Below are 24085 nucleotides of genomic sequence, written 5' to 3' on the forward strand. Positions count from 1 at the left end.
TTATACAGGGAACTCTGAGTATCACTCATGTATTATAAGGGATAATGTACCCCCTACTGTAAATGATAAGGATATTAGCAGTCACTGAGGGGTTCTGTGCCCATATAAAGGCACAAGGCTGCAGGCTGAGTTATACAGGGAACTCTGAGTATCACTCATGTATTATAAGGGATAATGTACCCCCTACTGTAAATGATAAGGATATTAGCAGTCACTGAGGGGTTCTGTGCCCCCCATATAAAGGCACAAGGCTGCAGGCTGAGTTATACAGGGAACTCTGAGTATCACTCATGTATTATAAGGGATAATGTACCCCCTACCGTAAATGATAAGGATATTAGCAGTCACTGAGGGGTTCTGTGCCCATATAAAGGCACAAGGCTGCAGGCTGAGTTATACAGGGAACTCTGAGTATCACTCATGTATTATAAGGGATAATGTACCCCCTACTGTAAATGATAAGGATATTAGCAGTCACTGAGGGGTCCTGAGACCATTTATATGTGTTATGTGTTTTTATGGTTCCAGTAAAAATTGGAGCTCACAAGAGCTTACAGTTTTATGGGCTGGGAAGCACTGATTCAGTTACATTTACTCTGTATAAACTAAAAGAAAAGGAAAGAATCATATTCTGCAGGAATGTATATTAGTTATAAAACCTGTGATTAAGCATTAAACAAAAATGAAAACGCAGAACAAATCATCATAATTAACTTGTACCTTCCTCTGTATATTTCTTTTTAACATCTTCTGTAGTTTATAGCGTACCTGGCAATTAGAGTGAAATACATCTCTGCTCGGAGGCTCAGTTGTTATATTCAGTCAGACACTGCCACCTAGTGGAAAAGTTGTGCAAAACATGTGAGTGCAACATCTGGTGCCTGTAGGCGAAATGGGTTTAATAATGAATGGAGACACTCAGCACTTACAGGGTTACACCAGTTACTGCCCCCCAGCAATCTGTGAGAGCTCACTCATTCCAGCCTGCCTGGCTAGGGAACAGTATCACAATATTCTTACACAATTGATCCCCTTTGAGCATGTTGGTTAGTGCACAACACTGTATTCCCCTTGTTAAAGTGAACATTATTATGGACATGTTGGGCCCTAAGTGCCCCTTTCTTTGCTTTCTTATTCATTGTATCTGTGTGTAACTGCTGTATTTTCTGCCTTTTACTTTGTGGCCTTCCCACAAATCTGGGCCTGCTGGTTGGTCTGCTGGGTAATTACATACACAGCCCAATGTGGTCCTGGGCCATTCAGATGTACAGGTATAGGACCCATTATCCAGAATGCTCGGGACCAAGGGTATTCTGGATAAGGGGTCTTTCCGTAATTTGGATCTCCATTCCTTAAGTCTACTAAGATTGTTTTGCATCCAATAAGGATTATTTATATCTTTATTGGAATCAATTACAAGGTTCTGTTTTATTATTACAGAGAAAAGGGAATCATTTAACCATTAAATAAACCCAATAGGGCTGTTCTGCCCCCAATAAGGGGTAATTATATCTTAGTTGGGATCAAGTACAGGTACTGTTTTATTATTACAGAGAAAAGGGAATCATTTAACCATTAAATAAACCCAATAGGACTGTTCTGCCCCAATAAGGGGTAATTATATCTTAGTTGGGATCAAGTACAGGTACTGTTTTATTATTACAGAGAAAAGGGAATCATTTAACCATTAAATAAACCCAATAGGGCTGTTCTGCCCCCAATAAGGGGTAATTATATCTTAGTTGGGATCAAGTACAGGTACTGTTTTATTATTACAGAGAAAAGGGAATCATTTAACCATGAAATAAACCCAATAGGGCTGTTCTACCCCCAATAAGGGGTAATTATATCTTAGTTGGGATCAAGTACTGGTACTGTTTTATTATTACAGAGAAAAGGGAATCATTTAACCATGAAATAAACCCAATAGGGCTGTTCTGCCCCAATAAGGGGTAATTATATCTTAGTTGGGATCAAGTACAGGTACTGTTTTATTATTACAGAGAAAAGGGAATCATTTAACCATGAAATAAACCCAATAGGGCTGTTCTGCCCCAATAAGGGGTAATTATATCTTAGTTGGGATCAAGTACTGGTACTGTTTTATTATTACAGAGAAAAGGGAATCATTTAACCATTAAATAAACCCAATAGGGCTGTTCTGCCCCAATAAGGGGTAATTATATCTTAGTTGGGATCAAGTACTGGTACTGTTTTATTATTACAGAGAAAAGGGAATCATTTAACCATTAAATAAACCCAATAGGGCTGTTCTGCCCCCAATAAGGGGTAATTATATCTTAGTTGGGATCAAGTACAGGTACTGTTTTATTATTACAGAGAAAAGGGAATCATTTAACCATGAAATAAACCCAATAGGGCTGTTCTGCCCCCAATAAGGGGTAATTATATCTTAGTTGGGATCAAGTACAGGTACTGTTTTATTATTACAGAGAAAAGGGAATCATTTAACCATTAAATAAACCCAATAGGGCTGTTCTGCCCCAATAAGGGGTAATTATATCTTAGTTGGGATCAAGTACAGGTACTGTTTTATTATTACAGAGAAAAAGGAAATCAGTTTTAAAATCCTAAATTATTTGATTAAAATGGAGTCTATGGGAGACAGGCTTTCCGTAATTCGGAGCTTTCTGGATAATGGGTTTCTGGATAAGGGATCCCATAACTGTACTATCTGGCCAGTGATACCAATGATCAGGCTCAATCAGGCCCGGTTTTCAGAAGGGCTGTCTGGGTCAAAACCTCCAGCCCAGTTTTCCAAATTAGGAAAACAGGGCAGGAGGACTCATTGAGATTGACCATAGCCCCGCCCAGTGACATCACATCCCCGCCTCTTACCCACCCTCCGTGACATCACCGCCCACCCCCCTACCCTGCGAAAAAACCATCAGAGGGTGGCAACCCTAGGCTCTGCATTTTTTTCCAGTGTCCCACCGGCCCAGTCTGACCCTGCAGCACAACAAGCCCGATTTTCGCAGTCCCAGATTCTTACTGAAAAGTCTTTCGTTTCCCTTTGATCTTCTGCACTAAACGCTAAAAAAGATACAATGTTTCTCAAACTTAATTAAAAAGTAGCTTTTGACAGACAGCCCAGAAAGTTAACAAGCTATACCTGCACTTAGATACATTGTTTCTCACATTTAATTAAAAAGTAGCTTTTGGCAGAGAGCCCAAAAATCTTAACGATCTTCACCTGAACTTAGAAACATTGTTTCTCACATTTAACTAAATAAGTAGCTTTTGGTTTCTTGGGGGAACTGAGTGCAGCTTAATGGGCAATTTATTGTAATTTGTTATTACAGTTTTTGTAATTTGTTATTACAGTTTTTTTTAACAAAACTGTAATAACACATTAAACAAGACCCCAAAACTCCCAGAAATGTGTTCAAACTTTAAATAACCTGCCAAATGTAGTCAAATGGGAGTGGTATTTAGGGGGTGTGGTCGCAAAAAATTTCGCCATGCAGTGTTTTTTTCCCAGAATACATAAATAGAGAAAGTGTCCCCATGCACAGTGCCCCAATTGCCCCCATAAACAGTGCCCCCAATAGAAAGTGCCCCCATACACAGTGCCCCAATTGCCCCCATAAACAGTGCCCCCAATTGCCCCATAAATAGTACCTCCCATAGACAGTAGCCCCCACACACAGTGCCCCCAATTGCCTCATACACAGTACCCCCCATAGACAGTAGCCCCCACACACAGTGCCCCCAATTGCCCCCATAGAAAGTACCCCCAACAGACCAAGTCATCGTCGGCGGCTCCTCTCTTATGCCGCTGCAACAGGCACTTCTATAAGGTTGCGCCTCGTCGCTGACGTGTGACATCATACGCTCGGGCGCAACCTTATAAAAGGGCCTGTCGCTACCGCATAAGAGAGAAGGAGCCGCAGCCGCCGCCGATGACTTGGTCTGTTGGTGCCCTACTCAGACTGCATACTCTGCGTATAGGGAGCGGCGGTACTGCACGCATGTGAGCTTCAGCGCAATCCAGGCGCAATATAGTCTGGCTTCGTTGCCAGTGTTCTTCTGGTGTAACTGAGTTGCTCTGTTTGACACGGGGCACTGAGGGAATCCTGGAGCTACCGCTTGGTCTGGGGATGACGGTAACTGTAGGGCTGTCCTGTGCCAATAGCAGCAGTGTATGATATGGATTGGAAGGCAGAAAGGACTGGGCGGCACCAACTATAGTGAGGGGCAAGGAGCACACTTAGACACAATTACCTATAAAGGAGAATGAAAGGCTGAATCACTAGTTGCCAAAATGTTAGGCGCCCCCCCAGTTTTTAATATATTTAATGCACAGCAAATGACCTGATCTTAATTGAAATCATTATTTACTTTCCCAGCTGGCACTGTCCCTTCTTATTGGCTGTAACCCGGCCCAAAAGTGATTCTCTCCTCCCCTCCTATAATGCAGTCACGTTTCCGGCTCCCGTATAGGCGCTGACTGCGCACACCAGCGTGCCCATTATTCCCTCACTGATGCTCTGATGGATTAAATGTGCTGCTCGCCGGAGGAAATTCACGTCTCTTTCCTCATTATTAGGCACTTGTAACATTGTTTGATGTGCGGAACAGCCGGTCTGAAGTGAAAATTCTATCATTTTATTAAATGTTCTGTTTCATTTACAAAAAGGTAAACATCATAATTATAGTTTCAACAAAATGAAATTATTTATATAATGGTACAATTATAGCACAGCTCAGAGAGTGCAATTCAATAGAAAAGAATAAATATGCAGTTAAGTGGCAGCCATTGAGAAGGCAGAGCTCCCAAACCTTCAGTTACGCTCACAAGCAGGGTTGGACTGGGCCGGAAAAAAACCCGATGGGCCCCACCGACCCAGGCCTGCGTACCCACCCAGATTGTCCTCTCTGCCCCAATCACAGCCACAAAGTTAAAGAGGAGGCAGCCAAGCGGTACATGACGCAGCTCGTGCTGATGGGGGGATGCCAGAAGGAGGGCCTTGAGTTTGCAAGGGGGGGGCTCTCAAAGCTGCAGCCCCACTGGGCCCAGGCAGGATACTCCAGTCCGACCCTTCTGAAGAATGTTTGGATATCAATCGTACAGGTATTGGACCCCTTATCCGGAAACCCGTTATCCAGAAAGCTCCGAATTACAGAATGCTCGTCTCCCATAGACTCCATTTTAATCAAATAATTCAGAATTTTAAAACTGATTTCCTTTTTCTCTGTAAAAATAAAACAGTACCTGTACTTGATCCCAACTAAGATATAATTACCCCTTATTGGGGGCAGAACAGCCCTATTGGGTTTATTTAATGGTTAAATGATTCCCTTTTCTCTGTAATAATAAAACAGTACCTGTACTTGATCCCAACTAAGATATAATTAATCCTTATTGGGGCAGAACAGCCCTATTGGGTTTATTTCATGGTTAAATGATTCCCTTTTCTCTGTAATAATAAAACAGTACCTGTACTTGATCCCAACTAAGATATAATTACCCCTTATTGGGGGCAGAACAGCCCTATTGGGTTTATTTAATGGTTAAATGATTCCCTTTTCTCTGTAATAATAAAACAGTACCTGTACTTGATCCCAACTAAGATATAATTACCCCTTATTGGGGGCAGAACAGCCCTATTGGGTTTATTTAATGGTTAAATGATTCCCTTTTCTCTGTAATAATAAAACAGTACCTGTACTTGATCCCAACTAAGATATAATTACCCCTTATTGGGGGCAGAACAGCCCTATTGGGTTTATTTAATGGTTAAATGATTCCCTTTTCTCTGTAATAATAAAACAGTACCTGTACTTGATCCCAACTAAGATATAATTACCCCTTATTGGGGCAGAACAGCCCTATTGGGTTTATTTCATGGTTAAATGATTCCCTTTTCTCTGTAATAATAAAACAGTACCTGTACTTGATCCCAACTAAGATATAATTACCCCTTATTGGGGGCAGAACAGCCCTATTGGGTTTATTTAATGGTTAAATGATTCCCTTTTCTCTGTAATAATAAAACAGTACCTGTACTTGATCCCAACTAAGATATAATTACCCCTTATTGGGGCAGAACAGCCCTATTGGGTTTATTTCATGGTTAAATGATTCCCTTTTCTCTGTAATAATAAAACAGTACCTGTACTTGATCCCAACTAAGATATAATTAATCCTTATTGGATGCAAAACAATCCTATTGGGTTTAATTAATGTTTTATTGATTGTTTAGTAGACTTAAGGTATTGAGATCCAAATTACGGCAAGAACCCTTATCCGGAATACCCTTGGTCCCGAGCATTCTGGATAATGGATCCTATACCTGTACTTTTAAATCCAAAACTAACATTCAGACTGAAATTGTAGGATAAAATACAAATGGGAGGATGTTCTGAACATGAAATAGTAGGCAGGCACCAATCATAGGAAAGTGGCTTCCATTGTAGGTCACCCGAAGATATCGTCAGATACACAATACATGCTCAGATTTTATCTTTATCCAACCGATATCTTCTAACCTATCCGATCGGTTGTCATGGTACGAAAATTATTGCGACAATAATTTGGAGCCCACACGGAGTCCAAAAATCATACTAGGTTTTGTATGATTATATCAGTATGTGTATGGCCATGGTGCCACAAATTAAACTCCTGTGGCTGATGTTCTTAGGGACTCTGAGAAACAATAAAGTCTTGGCTCTTCAACACAAACAAGCCTGAAACCGGCTAGTTAGGTATTTTTTCCCATGTTGTGTTTATAGACCAATAACAAATACTTACAAATGGTGTTCATGAGTCTTAATGAGTTCATGAGTCACAAGTTTGTGTTGAGGCAGGAGGTGGGAATAGTTTCACTGACCTTGTTTATTACAAATGCTTTGGATATATATTCTCCACGTGACAATTGCACGTCACTTTGTGATGGGTCCTGTGGTACTTGTGGGTTCCAGTCCATTTGCTCTTCTGAAGTAACTTGAAATTCATGCTGGGATGTTATTCATGTGTCTCTAAACCCTCATCATGGTAGGTCAGAACAGCTGAAAAAACTTGCTGAAGCTCATCCTGGCAGCAATTATAGAATCATTTTCAAGGTTGGGGTACACAAAAGGCAGTTGCCTATGGATATAAAACCAGTGCTTGTCCTTCTGAAACTTTGGGTGATCCAACTGAAAGAAACATGACTCTTTTTGGAACAAGGTTGAAAGAAGATCAACCAAAACAAAGGATGATCAGCCAAAGCAAAAAGATGTTGAGTTTCCCTGGGCCTATAGGATAGAGAACTGCAGAACTCAAGAATCCAACCTTCCATTTAAACCACACAACCATCCCCTCTGTTTAGTAAGGGCTATAAATATAGCATGTCATGTCTCTTGTAAGTGGATAATGGTCCAACGCCATGAGTTATGGCCACAATAAAAGTGCTCTCTAGCTTATCCTGGAAGTATGGATCATGTTTACTTATAGGAAAAGTTATAAAAAAAAATTCTCGGCGGTAAAATGAGCTGATGGGAACCTGAGAGTTGCATGTATTTATTGATTGATTGATCGATTGAGTTGATATATTTATTATAGTGTTGGGATTTATTTCTACCTTAGTGTGACTGTTGTTGGCCTTCTAACCAGAGTTGCCAATTTTAAGATCGGCTATACATGTACTGCAAACTTATCTGATTTGTTTTAGGAATCCACCCCTTATATTTTTCACTCGGCAAGTCAGATTTTTAAAGGGGATGTAATTGTAATTCTAAGCATCTTTCCAATATACATTAATCAAACATTTTCATTGGTTTTAAAGTTACTAATAAATGTATTGACAGCAATATCTGTCTTTAGTCTATTCCCTGCCTCGCGGCTCTGACTTTCAAACAATCTAACAGAAGCCGGCTGATTAACAGGTTTGCTAACGAGCTTGCAAGCCTTGTACGCTCTAAAATGGATGCAACAGAGAGCACATATTAGGGATGCGCCGAATCCCGGATTGGGTTCGGGATTCAGCCTTTTTCAGCAGGATTCGGAATTTGGCCGTATTCCATGCTTCTGGCCGAAAAATCATGTGACTTTTTGTCAAGTAAACACGGAATTTGACATTTTTTTGCCGTGTGCTATTCATGCGCCGACATTTAACCTTTCCGAAACTTGATTAGTATATGATAATTAGGATTTGGATTCTGTTCGGTATTTGGCCGAATCCGAAAAAGTGGATGCGGTGCATTCCTAGCACATATAGATATAATCTATTAAGGTACAGGTAAGGGACCTGTTATCCAGAATGCTCAGATTCTGGGATTTTATGGATAAGGGGTCTTTCCATCATATGGATTTCCATACCCTACTAAAAAATCATTTAAACATTAATTAAACCCAATAGGACTGTCTTGTAGGACCAAGTACAAGGTACAAGATGGGTTTCCAGATAATGGATCCCATACTAGTACTTACTGCATATGCCCCTGTACTCCCACCTTGTTGTCAATGGATGCAACTGCGCCTACTGACCCTAGGACACTGCTTTAACTACCAGGATAGGAAGGGGGTGTGACTACAACTGAGCCCGCCCCTCACCCCCATAGGGTCCACTGGGCACAACAGACATAAGACATGGAGCCTGGAAGCCACAGGAATGTCGGCATGTGTCCCAGGTGGGGGTGTAAAGGAGCCAAGGCCCATGGTCCCCTAATTATGCCGTCGCCCTGAGGAATCCTCAAGCTACTGCCACTTAAGGCCTGACTTGGGTCAGCAGTGCAGTAGAGGGTTAAAAAAATCCTGCTTTAATTGCGATTATTATTATTAACATTTATTTATAAAGCGCCAACATATCCCGCAGCGCTGTACAATAAGTGGGTTTCATACGTTGGACATACAGAGTAACATATAAAGCAACCAATAACCGATACAGGAGGGGAAGAGAGCCCTGCCCAAAAGAGCTTACACTCTACAAGGAGTAACATATAAAGCAATCAATAACCGATACAGGAGGGGAAGGGAGCCCTGCCCAAAAGAGCTTACACTCTACAAGGAGTAACATATAAAGCAATCAATAACCGATACAGGAGGGGAAGGGAGCCCTGCCCAAAAGAGCTTACACTCTACAAGGAGTAACATATAAAGCAATCAGTAACCGATACAGGAGGGGAAGGGAGCCCTGCCCAAAAGAGCTTACACTCTACAAGGAGTAACATATAAAGCAATCAGTAACCGATACAGGAGGGGAAGGGAGCCCTGCCCAAAAGAGCTTACACTCTACAAGGAGTAACATATAAAGCAATCAGTAACCGATACAGGAGGGGAAGGGAGCCCTGCCCAAAAGAGCTTACACTCTACAAGGAGTAACATATAAAGCAATCAGTAACCGATACAGGAGGTGAAGAGAGCCCTGCCCAATAGAGTAAGTCATTTTTAAATCAATAAAATATCAATATATGTATATGGGAAGGTTTCCTAGAATGACATTTTGTTCTGTTAGCTAACATTTTATGTTGTTAGGTTACATAGATCCAGCTTTTGGAATCCACGGCTCCGGATCATTTTTTGTTTATTTTTTACTTTATTCCCTCTGTAGAAATTTGGGCCGTGAATAAAAGCTGAAAATGATTGTTTGTTTTTAGTTAGCAACATTTGCTGATAGCATATGGTCTGGGAACACTTCTGCAAATATGAAGCTTTTAATAGTAAACAGGAGCGACGGCTGGAAAGCCGCTTCTGCCACGCCGAGCATTGTACTTTGCGATTCACCCCCCCCCAATCTTCAAGGATTATATATCACTTCCCTGACATTTGCAGCGGGGTGAGAACGGCAATATTGTTTCGAGCTGACTAAAGAGCGTGCATATGATTACACACCCAAGTGATTTGTAGCCGCTCTGATCTGTTGTCTGATGTTTGTGCCATTAGAAGTAGATGTCTTGGCTTAATATGTGGAAATTTCCATTGTAAGTAGCTTTCATTCTTCCATATAGAATAAGGCATTGGGCCTCAGTAATACAGCAAACTGGAGTTTCCATAAACAACATGTTTATGGCAACACAGGGCTGTGCTATAATTGCCATTGCTATTATTGAAGCTGATGAACAATGTCAGTTGCTGAAGAAGCCAATATGGCAGCACTAAATCCAGGTGGGATGCACTCTATTGTCCATCAGCTATGCCTTCTTTCATAACTGCCTGTAGTGCAATACAAATGCAACATATACAATAAATAGGGTATGTTTATCCTTTATTTAATTTTGAAAATCAAAGCTACAATCCCTCTGCAGTAGAAGAAGAGTCTGAAGGATCCAATACAAGACTAAAGGTGGCCATACACGGACCGATTCTAGCTGCTGATATCAGTCCCTTAGACTTAGATAGCCCATGTATGGATCGGGGACCGCATCAGCTCGTCCGAACTGACGGACACCTATACCCATCGTTCTATTTCCATTGTTTGACTCCAGGGCCAAATGACCGAGTTGAATTAGCCCGATATTGCCCACCCGTAAGTGGGGATATCGGGAGAAGTTGTTGACTTACAAGATGATTTAGATCAACCTCCAAAACACAGGCACCAAACCTCCTTGTACTAGATTTATATAGCAATTTTTTATAATTGTATAGTGAATAAAGGTTTTCCGATGTTATGGATGAGAGTCCTACAGTGGGTCGGATACTCGTAGGTATCCTACGGGTTGTGGGTTGGATTTTCAAATATGGGTATAGATGCAGGCCAGTGGGTCAGGTTGTGGGTCTTATCCATATTTCTTTTTTTTTAATATTACCTTTATTATCTATATTTACTTGTTTAAATTTTTACTTCCTGTTTGCAGTAACAGCACTTCCTGTTTAATGGAGGCTGGCGGGTCTACCTAACTAACTAACTAACTAACTAACTAACGGATAGACACAAGTCTTTTGCACCCTGTCTCTCACTTAGCACCTGTAGGTAAAGGTCTCTGCATGGCAAAATGCAGCACCCATTACATAGGGCCCGTTTAAATCAAAAGTATGATACTCAGGCGATCTCTTGTGAAAGGAAGTTTCATTTTGAGTTAGGGAGATGAGAACTGAAATGATGTGAAATTGCCAATGTGAATCGGTTGCACCGATACAACTGATTTCAAGCGCAAAATAAGCAAACTAAAGCCGGCCATACACGCACCGATAATATCCGATGAAACCTCGCTTCGTACGATATTAGGTGCGTGTATAGCGATTCGACGAGGCGACCGATATCGCAAAAGGCTGCAGATATCGTCAGTCGACTCGTCAATCAGGCAGGTTAAAAGATTTTGATCGGGCACCATTGAAGGCACCCGAGAAAAAGCTACATTTAGGGCTGAAACGGCAGAAGGAGGTAGAACTTCTATTGCTACGTGTATGGCCACCTTAACAAGATAGTGCTATTGATATGCACAGTAACTAGATTCAGGGACTGCATTCATCTCCATTTTTGCACTTTTATCAACCCCAACAGCTTTCCTAGTTTGCTATGTAAGTAACATATCTATAGCCCCGTGTATAAGGGGAACTTGCCGGCACGCTTAGCTGCTTCCCCAAGGCAACCACTCTTATGTGTGCACTCTCTGTAGCACTATCAACTTTATATTTCTGGTTTCCGAATGTTCTTTTTGCTTTTTCCGAGCCAAGTTTACTCCTCTGAGCCTTCCATTCAAAGTCAACAATTCCAAGGAAGGTAGCGAATGCATTTTCACGCATTGTTACCTGTGTGCCAGGAGGCATTCTCGTTTGTTGTAAGGTTCACAGCTGCCACGCTGGGGAGGAAAGCAGTACGGCGTTCAGCTCAGCTCGCAGATCAGCTCTTGATCAAATGCATTTGCTGGCAGGCACCAGCTGTTGAACTGCATCCAGCTGATCGGGCTTTGTATCTTCCAGAAGGGTACACTCAAGTACAGAGAGAGGCGCGTGTTTCTTCTGTTCTTATTATACATTGGAATGAATGTTCAATTACATAAATTTATTAGCATATGCCAATCACTAAGGATCTCTGGGCTAAGAAAAAGGCAAAAGAAAGTAAGGGCAAAAACACCAGATGATATTTACAGCCAAATACAATACTGCTTTAAATAAAAAGCACTTTTTTTTTGGCACTTTTAACATCAGTTGGGGTTTTTGTAGGGAGCTAACATTGTACCGTGCTCTTAGATTAAAAGACAAAGGCAACATAAAGAACCAGTGGGATTTTGTGTGATAGATTTCCCTTTCTGCAATATTATCTTTGGGGTAGCTAAGGAAAACAGAGGGAGGGGTGGGATAAGTGTGAGGGGAGACAACAATGTGGTCTTCTACAGCATGGCTGTCCAACTGGTGGCCTGTGGGCTGGATGTGGCCCTCCAAAGGAGGTTGCCCACTATGCTGAGAAATCTCTGTTAATTCAGAAGTGGCTGAACATTTATGTATAGATCAGGGGTCCCCAACCTTTCTTACTCATGAGCCACAGTCAAATGCAAAAAGACTTGGGAAGCAACACAAGCACCATAAAAGTTCATGGAGGAGCCAAATAAGGGCTGTGATTGGCTATTAGGGGCCTCTATGCACCCTATCAGCTTACAGGGGCTTTATTTGGTAGGAAATCTTGTTTTTATTCAACCAAAACTTGCCCCCAAGTCAGGAATTCAAAAATAACTCCCTGGTTTGGGGGCACTGAGAGCAACATCCAAGGGGTTGGGGAGCAACATGTTGCCCCTGAGCCACTGGTTGGGGAACACTGCTATACTGTAGATATACCTAGACAGCTATCACTCTGTTCTATCAGAATATGTGCTATATAAGCAGTTGTGGGAGAGAATGCTGGTGTTAATTTAAATACTGTATAGTACAGGTATGGGATCCATGCTCCGGAAACCCAATTTTCCAGAAAGTTAGAAATTATGGAAAGGCTGTCTCTCATAGACTCAATTTGAATCAAATAATTCATTTTTTTAGAATTATTTCCTTTTAATAATAAAACAGTACCTGTACTTGATCCCAACTAAGATATAATTACCCCTTATTGGGGGCAGAACAGCCCTATTGGGTTTATTTAATGGTTAAATGATTCCCTTTTCTCTGTAATAATAAAACAGTACCTGTACTTGATCCCAACTAAGATATAATTACCCCTTATTGGGGGCAGAACAGTCCTATTGGGTTTATTTCATGGTTAAATGATTCCCTTTTCTCTGTAATAATAAAACAGTACCTGTACTTGATCCCAACTAAGATATAATTACCCCTTATTGGGGGCAGAACAGCCCTATTGGGTTTATTTCATGGTTAAATGATTCCCTTTTCTCTGTAATAATAAAACAGTACCTGTACTTGATCCCAACTAAGACATAATTATCCCTTATTGGGGGCAGAACAGCCCTATTGGGTTATTTAATGGTTAAATGATTTTTTAGTAGACATTAGGTATGGAGATTCGAATTACAGAAAGAGCCCTTTTCTGGAAAAGCAGGTCCCAAGCATTCTGCATAACAGGTCCCATAACTGTACTGTATATTATATTTTTTGCAGTTGCGGGTCATAAACATGCCCGTATGTATTCTGCAGAGCACAGAAGGGGTTAACTTTCACCCCCTCTGTGCCCGAGACAGAACTGTTGATTACCTACATAGCGGTGCTTTTTTTTCTCTCCGTTTGATAAATATCCTGCCAAAATCCCTTAAGTCAAGTTGCACATAGGAAAGAAAAACAAATCATCACTATTGTGATGCAAACACACTTATTTATTTGCCCTTTATGGTGCTGCTAATCAGGCAGAACACTTTCATTACAGAAGTCTCGATATTTGGAAGAGGCGAAGCCCTAGCTCCTCCTGTGCTGCTGAGTCGATACATCTAGCACCTAGCACATTTCAGAACAGAACCGCCATCCCTGAGCTGCCGACAGCTGCCTCCCATCATCTCACAAATTAATTAACACGTTTCTTGTCACAAAGTTGTAGCACTTTTTTTGTGCTACATTGTCATTTTGCATTAACCGTCTCCTGGCTCTGCTCATTGTGCACCCACATACTAACATAATGCTTTCTTGCAGGTGGGGGACTCAAGGTGACTTCTCAACCACCCATGCATTACCTGCAGTCAAAGTGAAGCTTTTCACAGAAAGCACCGGAGTTTTGGCTTTGGAAGATAAAGAACTTGGACGGGTAAGAGAATTAGGACTTACGCTTTTCTTTTTCCTATATATGCTGCACTGAATGGGTCAGACTTCAGGCTACGGCCACTCCAGGCTGATTCTGGTCCTGTGGAATAAATATAGGTAGAGAATCAGCCCCAATGCTCCTATAAGCCTACCCCTCTGTCTGCACATGGAGACACTGCATTGGCTTGTGTGCAGGCATACAGAGTGCATTTTTGATGCCAAAATCCACTCCATGTGTTTGAATCAAGGCTGATGCAGTGGCTCCAGGTGCAGGCACCAATGAATACAGCTCTGCTTGTGTTCTGCAGCACTGTATTCATGTGGAGCAGGCAGAGGAAGGCATGTCTCTTAGTGCTCTTGCACTTGTGTCCGGGGTCAAGTTCTTCTACAAAGTCCCAAATATAAGTGTAAGAGCAATAAGATGTGCAGGCAAGTGCACTAAACGTGCGACAAAAGCACTGGCACTCAGAGCTGCAAACAGGACTAGCCCTTTAAAAAATCTTTATTGCGGAGGTGCAACATTTCGGGGCAAAGTGACCCCTTTATCAAGGTCACTTTGCCCTGAAAGGCGCACCTCCGCAATAAAGATTTGCAGCTCTGAGCGCCAGTGCTTTTGTTGCTATTTGGAATTTTTGGGAGGGCGCCGATCCCCCCAGCAGTGTGCACCAAGCGCTGAATTGTTTTGGAGAGTTGAAGGTGTGTGAGAAAGGTCCTTTTGTTCATTTAAGTGCACTAAACACCTCATAGTGCTTATTTATAGAGCATTTTTGTCCAGGGCAGTGTCGAACTGGGCCACCAGGATACCAGGAAAACTCCTGGTGGGCTTAGTTGTCAGTGGGCCCTCCTGCTCATCCAGCCATTTGCCTTGTAAGCCTATAAAATAATTATTCTTCATTTCTACATGAGAACAAAGATAAAAAAAAGTAATGATCAATAATAATATATACAGAGAAATGATTAAGAGAATGAAGAAGGTGAGTGAAGAGAGAAGGACAAGTTGAGGGTGGGCTCCTGGCACACCAGTATGATGCTGGTCCAGGGTGGCAACACAGTGTACCTTGAGCCAGAGCAAGGTAGCGCTGTCCTTACCCCCAGTCATAGGGTTACTGGTAGGTACAGGGCCCCACTACAGCCTGTGCCTATCAACACTCCCTAGCTTGCATGTCTGGATAACATAACATAAACGGCAAGGACCGGAGGCTGGATGCCTACATGCCTCTGCCCACCCCCCATGAATACATACAGCCAGTACTGTTTTTATGGGGCAACCATTGGTCTCTGATCTCCAAAACATAGCACAAAGACTCTAAGCCAGGGTGTAAATTGCAAAACATGCCAACTTACACTTGCTTTATGCTATTGGCACCCTGCCTCCTATGTCATAAATGAACCTAAGAGATAGAAAATAACTTACATAGAGTACCAGGTAATGTATTCAGTCAGAAATGCTCTGTCCCACCAGGATATCTGATAATATACCCACTTCTTTGTGAAGCCTGTAATCTACTAAAGGTGGCCATACAGGGTCGATTGTAGCTGCCGATATCGTTCCCTTAGACCGATTCGGCAGCTTATCGGTCTGTGTAGGGGCAGAAACGGCGGCCATGCCCGAGCAATATCTGGCCTGAAATTGGCCATATATTGATCGGGAAGGTTAAACGATTTATCGGATCGGGGACCGCATCGGCTCGTTGATACGGTCCCTGAACCGACTGTGCCATTGCCCCAGGGCCAAACGATCGAATTAGCCTACATTTTCCCGATATCGCCCACCCGTAGATGGGGTTATCGAGAGAAGATCCGCTCGCTTGGCGAGTGTATGGGCACCTTTAGTCAGTTGACAACAATTCCCTTTCAACACCATGGTTGTTATTTGTTTTTTTGAGATGGACTTCTTATTCATTTGAAGTGCTATCTTCTTCTGAATAGACCCATCATTTGAAACCATCATGTACAGTCAGTCAGGCGATTGAACAGTTTAAAATGTTGATTTAGTGGCTAAATAATGATGGGACCATTCACTGTACAGTAGTATCCTCTGGAGTCATGGACAGAAAAAAATGGGGTATGAAAGGGGAATGAATTTAGAGGGGCAGTAAAAAGAACCAATGACAGAATATTAGAGAAGAAAAATAGTGATTTGGAAGAAATGAAAGGAAATAGAAGGTGAGAAGCGGTAGGATAACAACAGTTGTGACGATAATAAAAGGTAAGGTAGAGAGAAATACGAAAAGAAGAAGAAAGCTGGAGTAGTTAGTAGGCTGTACCCCAGATTTCCCAATGTGATCCCCTCTCTCTGGTTCTGCTTTGTATTCAGTATATTCACATTCTCACATTACCTGCGCCATTCTAACGTGGAGCTGTTTACTCTTTTAGGTTGTTCTTCACCCTACACCGAATAGCCCCAAACAATCAGAATGGCACAAAATGACAATATCCAAAAATTGTCCAGATCACGATTTGAAAATCAAATTAGCAGTTCGAATGGATAAACCCCAGAACATGAAGCACTGTGGGTAAGTGTCAGTCACCAGATGATGTCAAACTGTTTGGTTTTACCCCATGTCTGAATTACAGCACTCTTACATTGTGGTTATGGTTAACTCTGAGTTTTATTTTAGAAATGCAGGGAGCTAATATCAAATTAATTGCTCTGTGTAACCACACTGGTACGGTCTCTTGCTTATGTTATTTCAGCATATAAAATCCATATAAATACCAAAATATCTGAAGCAAATTGTGTAAGAACAGAAGGAAATAGGAAAATATTAGGCAGAGAAGTGGTTAAAATAGAGGAAAAAGGTAATTCGAAATAAAAAAGTGAGTGAATGTGTCTTGTGAGTGAGGGAGAGTGTCCCCTGTGGGAACCAGGAAGTACTTACAGCAAATGAGAGAGTGAGGGAGAGTGTCCCCTGTGGGAACCAGGAAGTACTTACAGCAAATGAGAGAGCGAGGGAGAGTGTCCCCTGTGGGAACCAGAAAGTACTTACAGCAAATGAGAGAGCGAGGGAGAGTGTCCCCTGTGGGAACCAGGAAGTACTTACAGCAAATGAGAGAGCGAGGGAGAGTGTCCCCTGTGGGAACCAGAAAGTACTTACAGCAAATGAGAGAGCGAGGGAGAGTGTCCCCTGTGGGAACCAGGAAGTACTTACAGCAAATGAGAGAGCGAGGGAGAGTGTCCCCTGTGGGAACCAGAAAGTACTTACAGCAAATGAGAGAGCGAGGGAGAGTGTCCCCTGTGGGAACCAGGAAGTACTTACAGCAAATGAGAGAGCGAGGGAGAGTGTCCCCTGTGGGAACCAGGAAGTACTTACAGCAAATGAGAGAGCGAGGGAGAGTGTCCCCTGTGGGAACCAGGAAGTACTTACAGCAAATGAGAGAGTGAGGGAGAGTGTCCCCTGTGGGAACCAGGAAGTACTTACAGCAAATGAGAGAGTGAGGGAGAGTGTCCCCTGTGGGAACCAGGAAGTACTTACAGCAAATGAGAGAGCGAGGGAGAGTGTCCCCTGTGGGAACCAGGAAGTACTTACAGCAAATGAGAGAGCGAGGGTGAGTGTCCCCTGTGGGAACCAGAAATCATGTTATTCAAAGATACCAAAGCAAATCATGTTGCAACTTTCTATTACAGCAATAGCAGTATTGGGGAGCTCAACCCTCTGTTAACTTACCCAAACAGGTATCAGGTGCAAATACTGGAAGAACCTCACCTTGCATGGGGGTCAGTATCCAACAGCGAAAAAATCCAGTAGCACACTAAAGATGCAAGCCGTGAAAAAAGTGTTTTATTTGCCCAAGTACATACAAAAACCAAGAGCAACGTTTCAGGCCCCTTTCTCAAGCTAATGGTGCACTATTTAGTGTGCAAGTTATAAAGCTTGTAAAATGGGTGGGGATAGAGGAAACCTCCCCTGCTCCAGCGATAGCATGGTTAATTACAACAATTTAACCCCAATTGTGCATACTGACAACCAGTCCTTGAAATACTCTTTTTTAAGGTTACTAACTGAATAACACTGGATACGCTGAGGGTGAAAGACTATTCCAGCATACTACAATGAGTCTCAGGGAGGTACTGAGAATGATGTGCTGAACTAGTCCTCTATACGTCTCGGAGATGAGTGTTCCAGTTATACACTATGCTGATATTTGACACAATGATTTGAATTTTGCACAAATGTGGATTAAATGTATATTTTTATATATAAGAATATTCAAGGACTGGTTGTCAGTATGCACATATGGGGTTAAATTGTTGTAATTAACCATGCTATCACTGGAGCAGGGGAGGTTTCCTCTATCCCCACCCATTTTACAACCTTTATAACTTGCACACTAAATAGTGCACCATTAGCTTGAGAAAGGGGCCCGAAACGTTGCTCTTGGTTTTTGTATGTACTTGGGCAAATAAAACACTTTTTTCATGGCTTGCATCTTCAGTGTGCTACTGGATTTTTTTGCAACTTTCTATTATAGGCAGACCCAATATTTTATAAGGCATAAAATAGGGATAAATACAAATATAGAGTTACAGATATAGGGGTAGATAGATTTATTAGAAAGATGGATAGATAAATAGATAGATGATAGATAGATAGATGATAGATAGATAATGATAGATAGACAATAGATAGAAAGATAGATAAATTGTTCTATACTTAAGCACTCAGCACAAAGCTACAACTCCCAGCACCCCCCAGTCTGGCGAGCAGCAGCAGAATATTACCTTTTGTGCTTGCCCACCTTCTCACATCAGCAAGCATACGTCCTTATAAGAATATAGTACCCTTCAGAAAACAAACAGCTAAATTCATCCCCTTGTGATCAGCCAATCCTCTCTCAGAAGAAGAGAAGGCAGTGTGGTCATGTGATCAGGGGCTATAAAAGGCTTCTCCTGAGAGAGGATGATTGGCTGATACACAAGGGGAGGAATTTAATTGTTTGCTGAATATACCTATATTATAAAATATAATATAATATATTAATTTATTTTTTTACTCCCCTGGAGATCCAGGGCTGACATAAATGATAAAACAAATCTTTGTAAAGTGCTGTTGGCTCTATATAAGCAATATGATAACCATATGTCATGGCTTCTTGTTTGGCACTACAATCCCTCTCTTCTGTTTCTTCTACAGGTATCTGTGGGCGATTGGTAAAAATGTCTGGAAGAGATGGAAGAAACGATTCTTTGTTCTTGTACAGGTAAAATCGCATGTTTATTTTTGCAAGTCTTCTTTTCACATTACTCCTGTTTTAGAACACTAGACAATGCTGTGATGGAAGCCACATGTATGTGATTTCCTAGTGTGTTGGTATATACTTCAGTCATTCAGGGCAGTAGAATTTTCAGGGACAACCTTGGACAACCTACAGTCAAACAGAACCATACATCTATTGCAGGCTTAAGGGGGTCATACACAGGCAGCCACTAGTGATGGGCGAAATGTTTCACCAGGCATAGATTCGCGGCGAATTTCCGCGTTTCGCGATTGGCGGATTGTTTCACGAAATGGATGAAAAAATTCGCCATGGAAAAATTTGCTGCACGTCCAAAAATTGTCGCCGGCGTAAAAAAAAAAAAATAGCCGCGGGCGACGAAACAATAGCCGCACGACAAAATAATAGCCGCGGGGGACAAAACAATAGCCACGCAACAAAATAATAGCCGTGGGCGACAATTTTTTTTGTCGCACAACATTTTCGCCATTTCGTGGATCTTTTGAAAGATTCGCACATTTTTCAGCGAAGCGAAACGGAACAGATTTGCTCATCACCATGTATGGGCACCCTTGAAGGACCTACCCGACTGATATCTGGCCCAAAATTGGGCAGATTTGGCAGGTTTGATTTTTCCATCAGATCGGGGCTCGTTATTCCATCCCTTGGTCGGAGGGCTAATATACCCAGGGGGCAAACAATCAAATCAGCCCAATATTGCCCTCAATAGGTGGGCATATGGTGAGATGATCTGCTTGTTTGGTGAGGCCACCAAACAAGCGAATCAAACCGTGTATGGCCCCCTTTAGACCAGTCTGCAGGCAATCAGCACACTAGACCAATCACAAAGCTAGACCAACCTGTATTTAAACCATGTAATAAAGCCATAGAATAATCACATAATATTTCTAGCCCAATATGCATTCAGAAACTCTCTGCCTTTTAGAATAACATATACCGGGTGCACATCTTGGACAATTGAGACAAGGTGATATCATTTAATAAACTAACTGCCGACAGACTGCAACTTGTTGTGTCCTGTTCGACACCAGTCACTCAGATTGTTCTCTATAATGAAATACAATAACTTTCTTCTAAGCTGAAAAATACATTCAGCTTGAGAATATTACTGATATGGGATGTCAGGAGTTCGGGACAGTTAATGCCGTTAGCGCCTCATATTTCTGATTCTTTACATTTTTTTTATCTATCCCAGAACAAAAGTATCACTATGTACTGTTGTTGGGATTGCCAGAAAGGGGATTGCATTGAGACTCCTGAGCTTTGTTTATGTTTGGTCGTGTAGCCCGGTGTCTGTAGTCATGTTTCTTTGCTGGGTGAATCAAACTCAGGCCAGGGGTTGCTTCAAGCTGTGGCTTAACCGCTCCAACACAACAGAAGTTGCTATGAAAACAGCTATCGAAAAATAAATTATTCTAAAACTTTTGGAACAGAACTAAAAAAAATAGTTTTAGTGGTGAGTATCTGTGAGTATCTTACTGTGAGGCTTTGGGCTCAATTTGGGAGGAGGTTGCAGGTTCTCTACCCTCATCTCTTCCAACCCAAAACTAAAGGAAAATTCAAGCAGATTCTGCCTGCCGGTCCAACTGGTCCATCTTCTGATAATGCTGATTTGGCTGATGTTTATTACCCCAACACCTCTCAGGTCTCATTTACCAGTTGAATACCAACTTTCCACACTCTATTTTGTACCGTTATGTAGTGCTATATTGGTGGGAGGCAGATGGAGAGAAGCACATAGGCCCCTGGGGACACTTTGTTACATCAAGGAAATCATTGTATGGATTGTGCAACCTATCCTTAGCAGTTTTCCAGTGCTACAACCTACTGAATAATATATAAGATATAGATTTAAATTATTTATCTATTGGGTTAGTAGCTTCTAAATTTGGAATCTCAGAAACTATGTGGCAGCTATGGTCTAATTTATCCTAGGGGCCATTCATCTATAATATTTCAGCGCCAAAGATCTACTGTATAAGGGGCCGCAATCGTTCATTATTGTCCATTTTTCTCACTGCATTGTGCTCACATTGTGCAAATTGCTATAGAACTAAAACAGAGCATAGGGAAATGTCGCTTCCCCTGTGGATTCTGCGATGACCGGTGTCCTCCTATCTACCCCTAAACTTGAATGACATAAAAACACACAATGAGTAGGAAAGGGAGCAGACCTCAATAGGGCTATGTACCTACCAACTGCCCTATGGTAGCCGGTAAGGACAGGGCTGGCCTGCATCCCTTAACGCTGCTCTCTGCACTGGATTTTTAAAGATTAAAAAATAGAATATGGCTACTAATGCTTTATTTCACATACTGAACGTACTCAAATGACTGTACTCAGAGGTTCAGCAGCCCTATAATAGTATATATAATAGGGATGCACTGAACCCACTTTTTTGGGTTCGGCCGAACCTCTGAACCCACGCAGCAGGATTCTGGCAAATACCAAACCGAATCCGAATCCTAATTAGCATATGCTGATTAGGATTGGAAGGGGTTAAAAATCGCGTGCAGCGGAAAAAAATTTCACTGCCCATTTAACCCTTTCCGAATTCTACATAGTAACATAGTAAGTTGGGTTGAAAAAAGACATACGTCCATCACGTTCAACCATAATGGCTATATATAACCTGCCTAACTGCCAGTTGATCCAGAGGAAGGCAAAAACCCCCATCTGAAGCCTCTCTTATTTGCCCCAGAGGGGAAAAAATTGAAGGTTCAAGCACACCAAACAGAAAAACAAACTAATCACTAAACCTGGGTGCTATTAAAGCCAGTAGTACACAAAATCAAAATACAGATGCAAACCAGGTATTTTTACTAAGAAAAAATGTAACTTTTAATCAGCATCGTTAAAAAGACAATAGGCCGATGTTTTGGTCCCCATCTTCGGTCTTGAGAAACGTCGGCCTATTTCTTCTTAGTAAAAATACCTGGTGTGCATCTGTATTTTGAATACAGGTATGGGACCCCTTATCCGGAAACCCATTATCCAGAAAGCTCTGAATTAAGGAAAGCCTGTCTCCCATAGACTCCATTGTAATCAATTATTTCCAAATTTTTAAACTGATTTCTTTTTTCTTTGTAATAATAAAACAGTGTCTTGTAACTGATCCCAACTAAGATATAAATAATCCTTACTGGATGCAAAACAATCCTTTTGGGTTTAATTAATGTTTTATTGATTTTTTAATAGACATAATGTATGGAGATCCACATTGCGGAAAAACCCCTTATCCGGAATACCCTTGGTCCCGTGCATTCTGGATAATGGGTCCTATATCTGTGTATATATATAGATATATATATATATATATAGAAAATAATCATCTGTGGCCAGCACACCCTTCAGTGTTTTATCAAAATTTTTTTTATTATAGATTTATTGTTAAAACCAACGTTTCGGTCCTCATTAGGACCTTTCTCAAGGATGTATATTTTTATATATATATATATATATATATATATATATATATATATATATATATATCATTTGATATATATATATATATATATATATAAAAGCTTCTAATAAATTGCCGGCATTCACATTTAGGAAAAGATAATGGAGCCTGGGTGCTGTTCCAAATAGGCAGGTAGTACAACAAGGAAGGGATCTGCACTCGCAGAAAATTGCATAACAAAATTACTCTTTAAAAGTAGAAAACCTATTATTAAAAATCTTTGAGGCATATTTTTAATTATATAGTATTTCAAAAATGGCATAGGATCTATAAACCATTGGCACTTTAATGCCATAGTACTCCGCATAAGTCTTTTCCTTTATAAAGCTGCATCTTATGCTGCAACTAACTGCATAGCTGACAGTTCTGTACAATATTTAAGTGAGAATATGTAGTTTTTCCAGGAGGTGGCAGCAGAGTTACATGAGAAGGTGGTTATAATCCAAGCTGGCAAATAGGAAATAACTAGGAATAAGTCACACTCAGCAGGCAGTCATTTGAGTTGTTAGATAAAAAAACATGATAGGGAGCAACTTATATGGCTTTTACAGCTATGGTTCATTACTCCAGTCAGTTATTTCTATTGGATTTATTCAAACTGAATGAACAGTGCAATAAACAAGATACACACTGTCTGTACATCCCCGGATGTTTTCTACAGATATTTAGGGGAAGAAACGAAAGGAATTCACAGAATAAAGAAGAACGTTTTCAGTGCTAGGAATCCAAATTTGAAGACCAATTTGATAACATAAGTACTAAATTTAGACCTGTCAATGAGGGGATGTGTTAGGGTGTAATGGGGTTTGATCCAAAATGTCATGGAAATCACCTCTGGAAATTTGGCATCTCTATAAACTGTATTAGTGCAGTTATCAAAAGCAACCAATCAGCAAATAGTCTTGATCAGTCTCTTACAAATTAGAAAGCACCGATTGGTTTCTATAGGTAACTACACGGGTGCAATTTGGCACCTATATTAGTGAATCAGCCGGTGGTAGTCATTTAGCAATTGTTAGATATTTGCAAATCTCCTACTCACAATCAACACATTTTGACTTAATATTCTTAATCTGTTAATATTCTATGTCTGCTTAATATTCTTAATCTTCTTAATATTCTCAAGGCCAGACCTACTTATTATGCCATTCACTAATCCTTTTTAATACAGGGTATCACTCAGAGTTCCCTGTATAACTCAGCCTGCAGCCTTGTGCCTTTATATGGGCACAGAACCCCTCAGTGACTGCTAATATCCTTATCA

General features: G+C 41.2%; 1 protein-coding gene across 27 annotated transcripts in view; it reads left to right on the forward strand.

Moving 5' to 3' along the window:
- Window positions 1-24085, forward strand: part of cadps (Ca2+ dependent secretion activator) — a 314914-nt gene that overhangs the window by 119029 nt on the left and 171800 nt on the right. For all 27 annotated transcript variants that reach the window (XM_018092883.2, XM_018092886.2, XM_012960425.3 and 24 more), the window contains 3 exon segments: window positions 14009-14120; window positions 16493-16632; window positions 19252-19318. In XM_018092883.2, coding sequence (XP_017948372.1) covers window positions 14009-14120; window positions 16493-16632; window positions 19252-19318 — 319 coding nt within the window.

This window comes from Xenopus tropicalis, chromosome 4 (assembly GCF_000004195.4).
Source record: "Xenopus tropicalis strain Nigerian chromosome 4, UCB_Xtro_10.0, whole genome shotgun sequence".
In the NCBI taxonomy this organism is placed as follows: Eukaryota; Metazoa; Chordata; class Amphibia; order Anura; family Pipidae; genus Xenopus; species Xenopus tropicalis.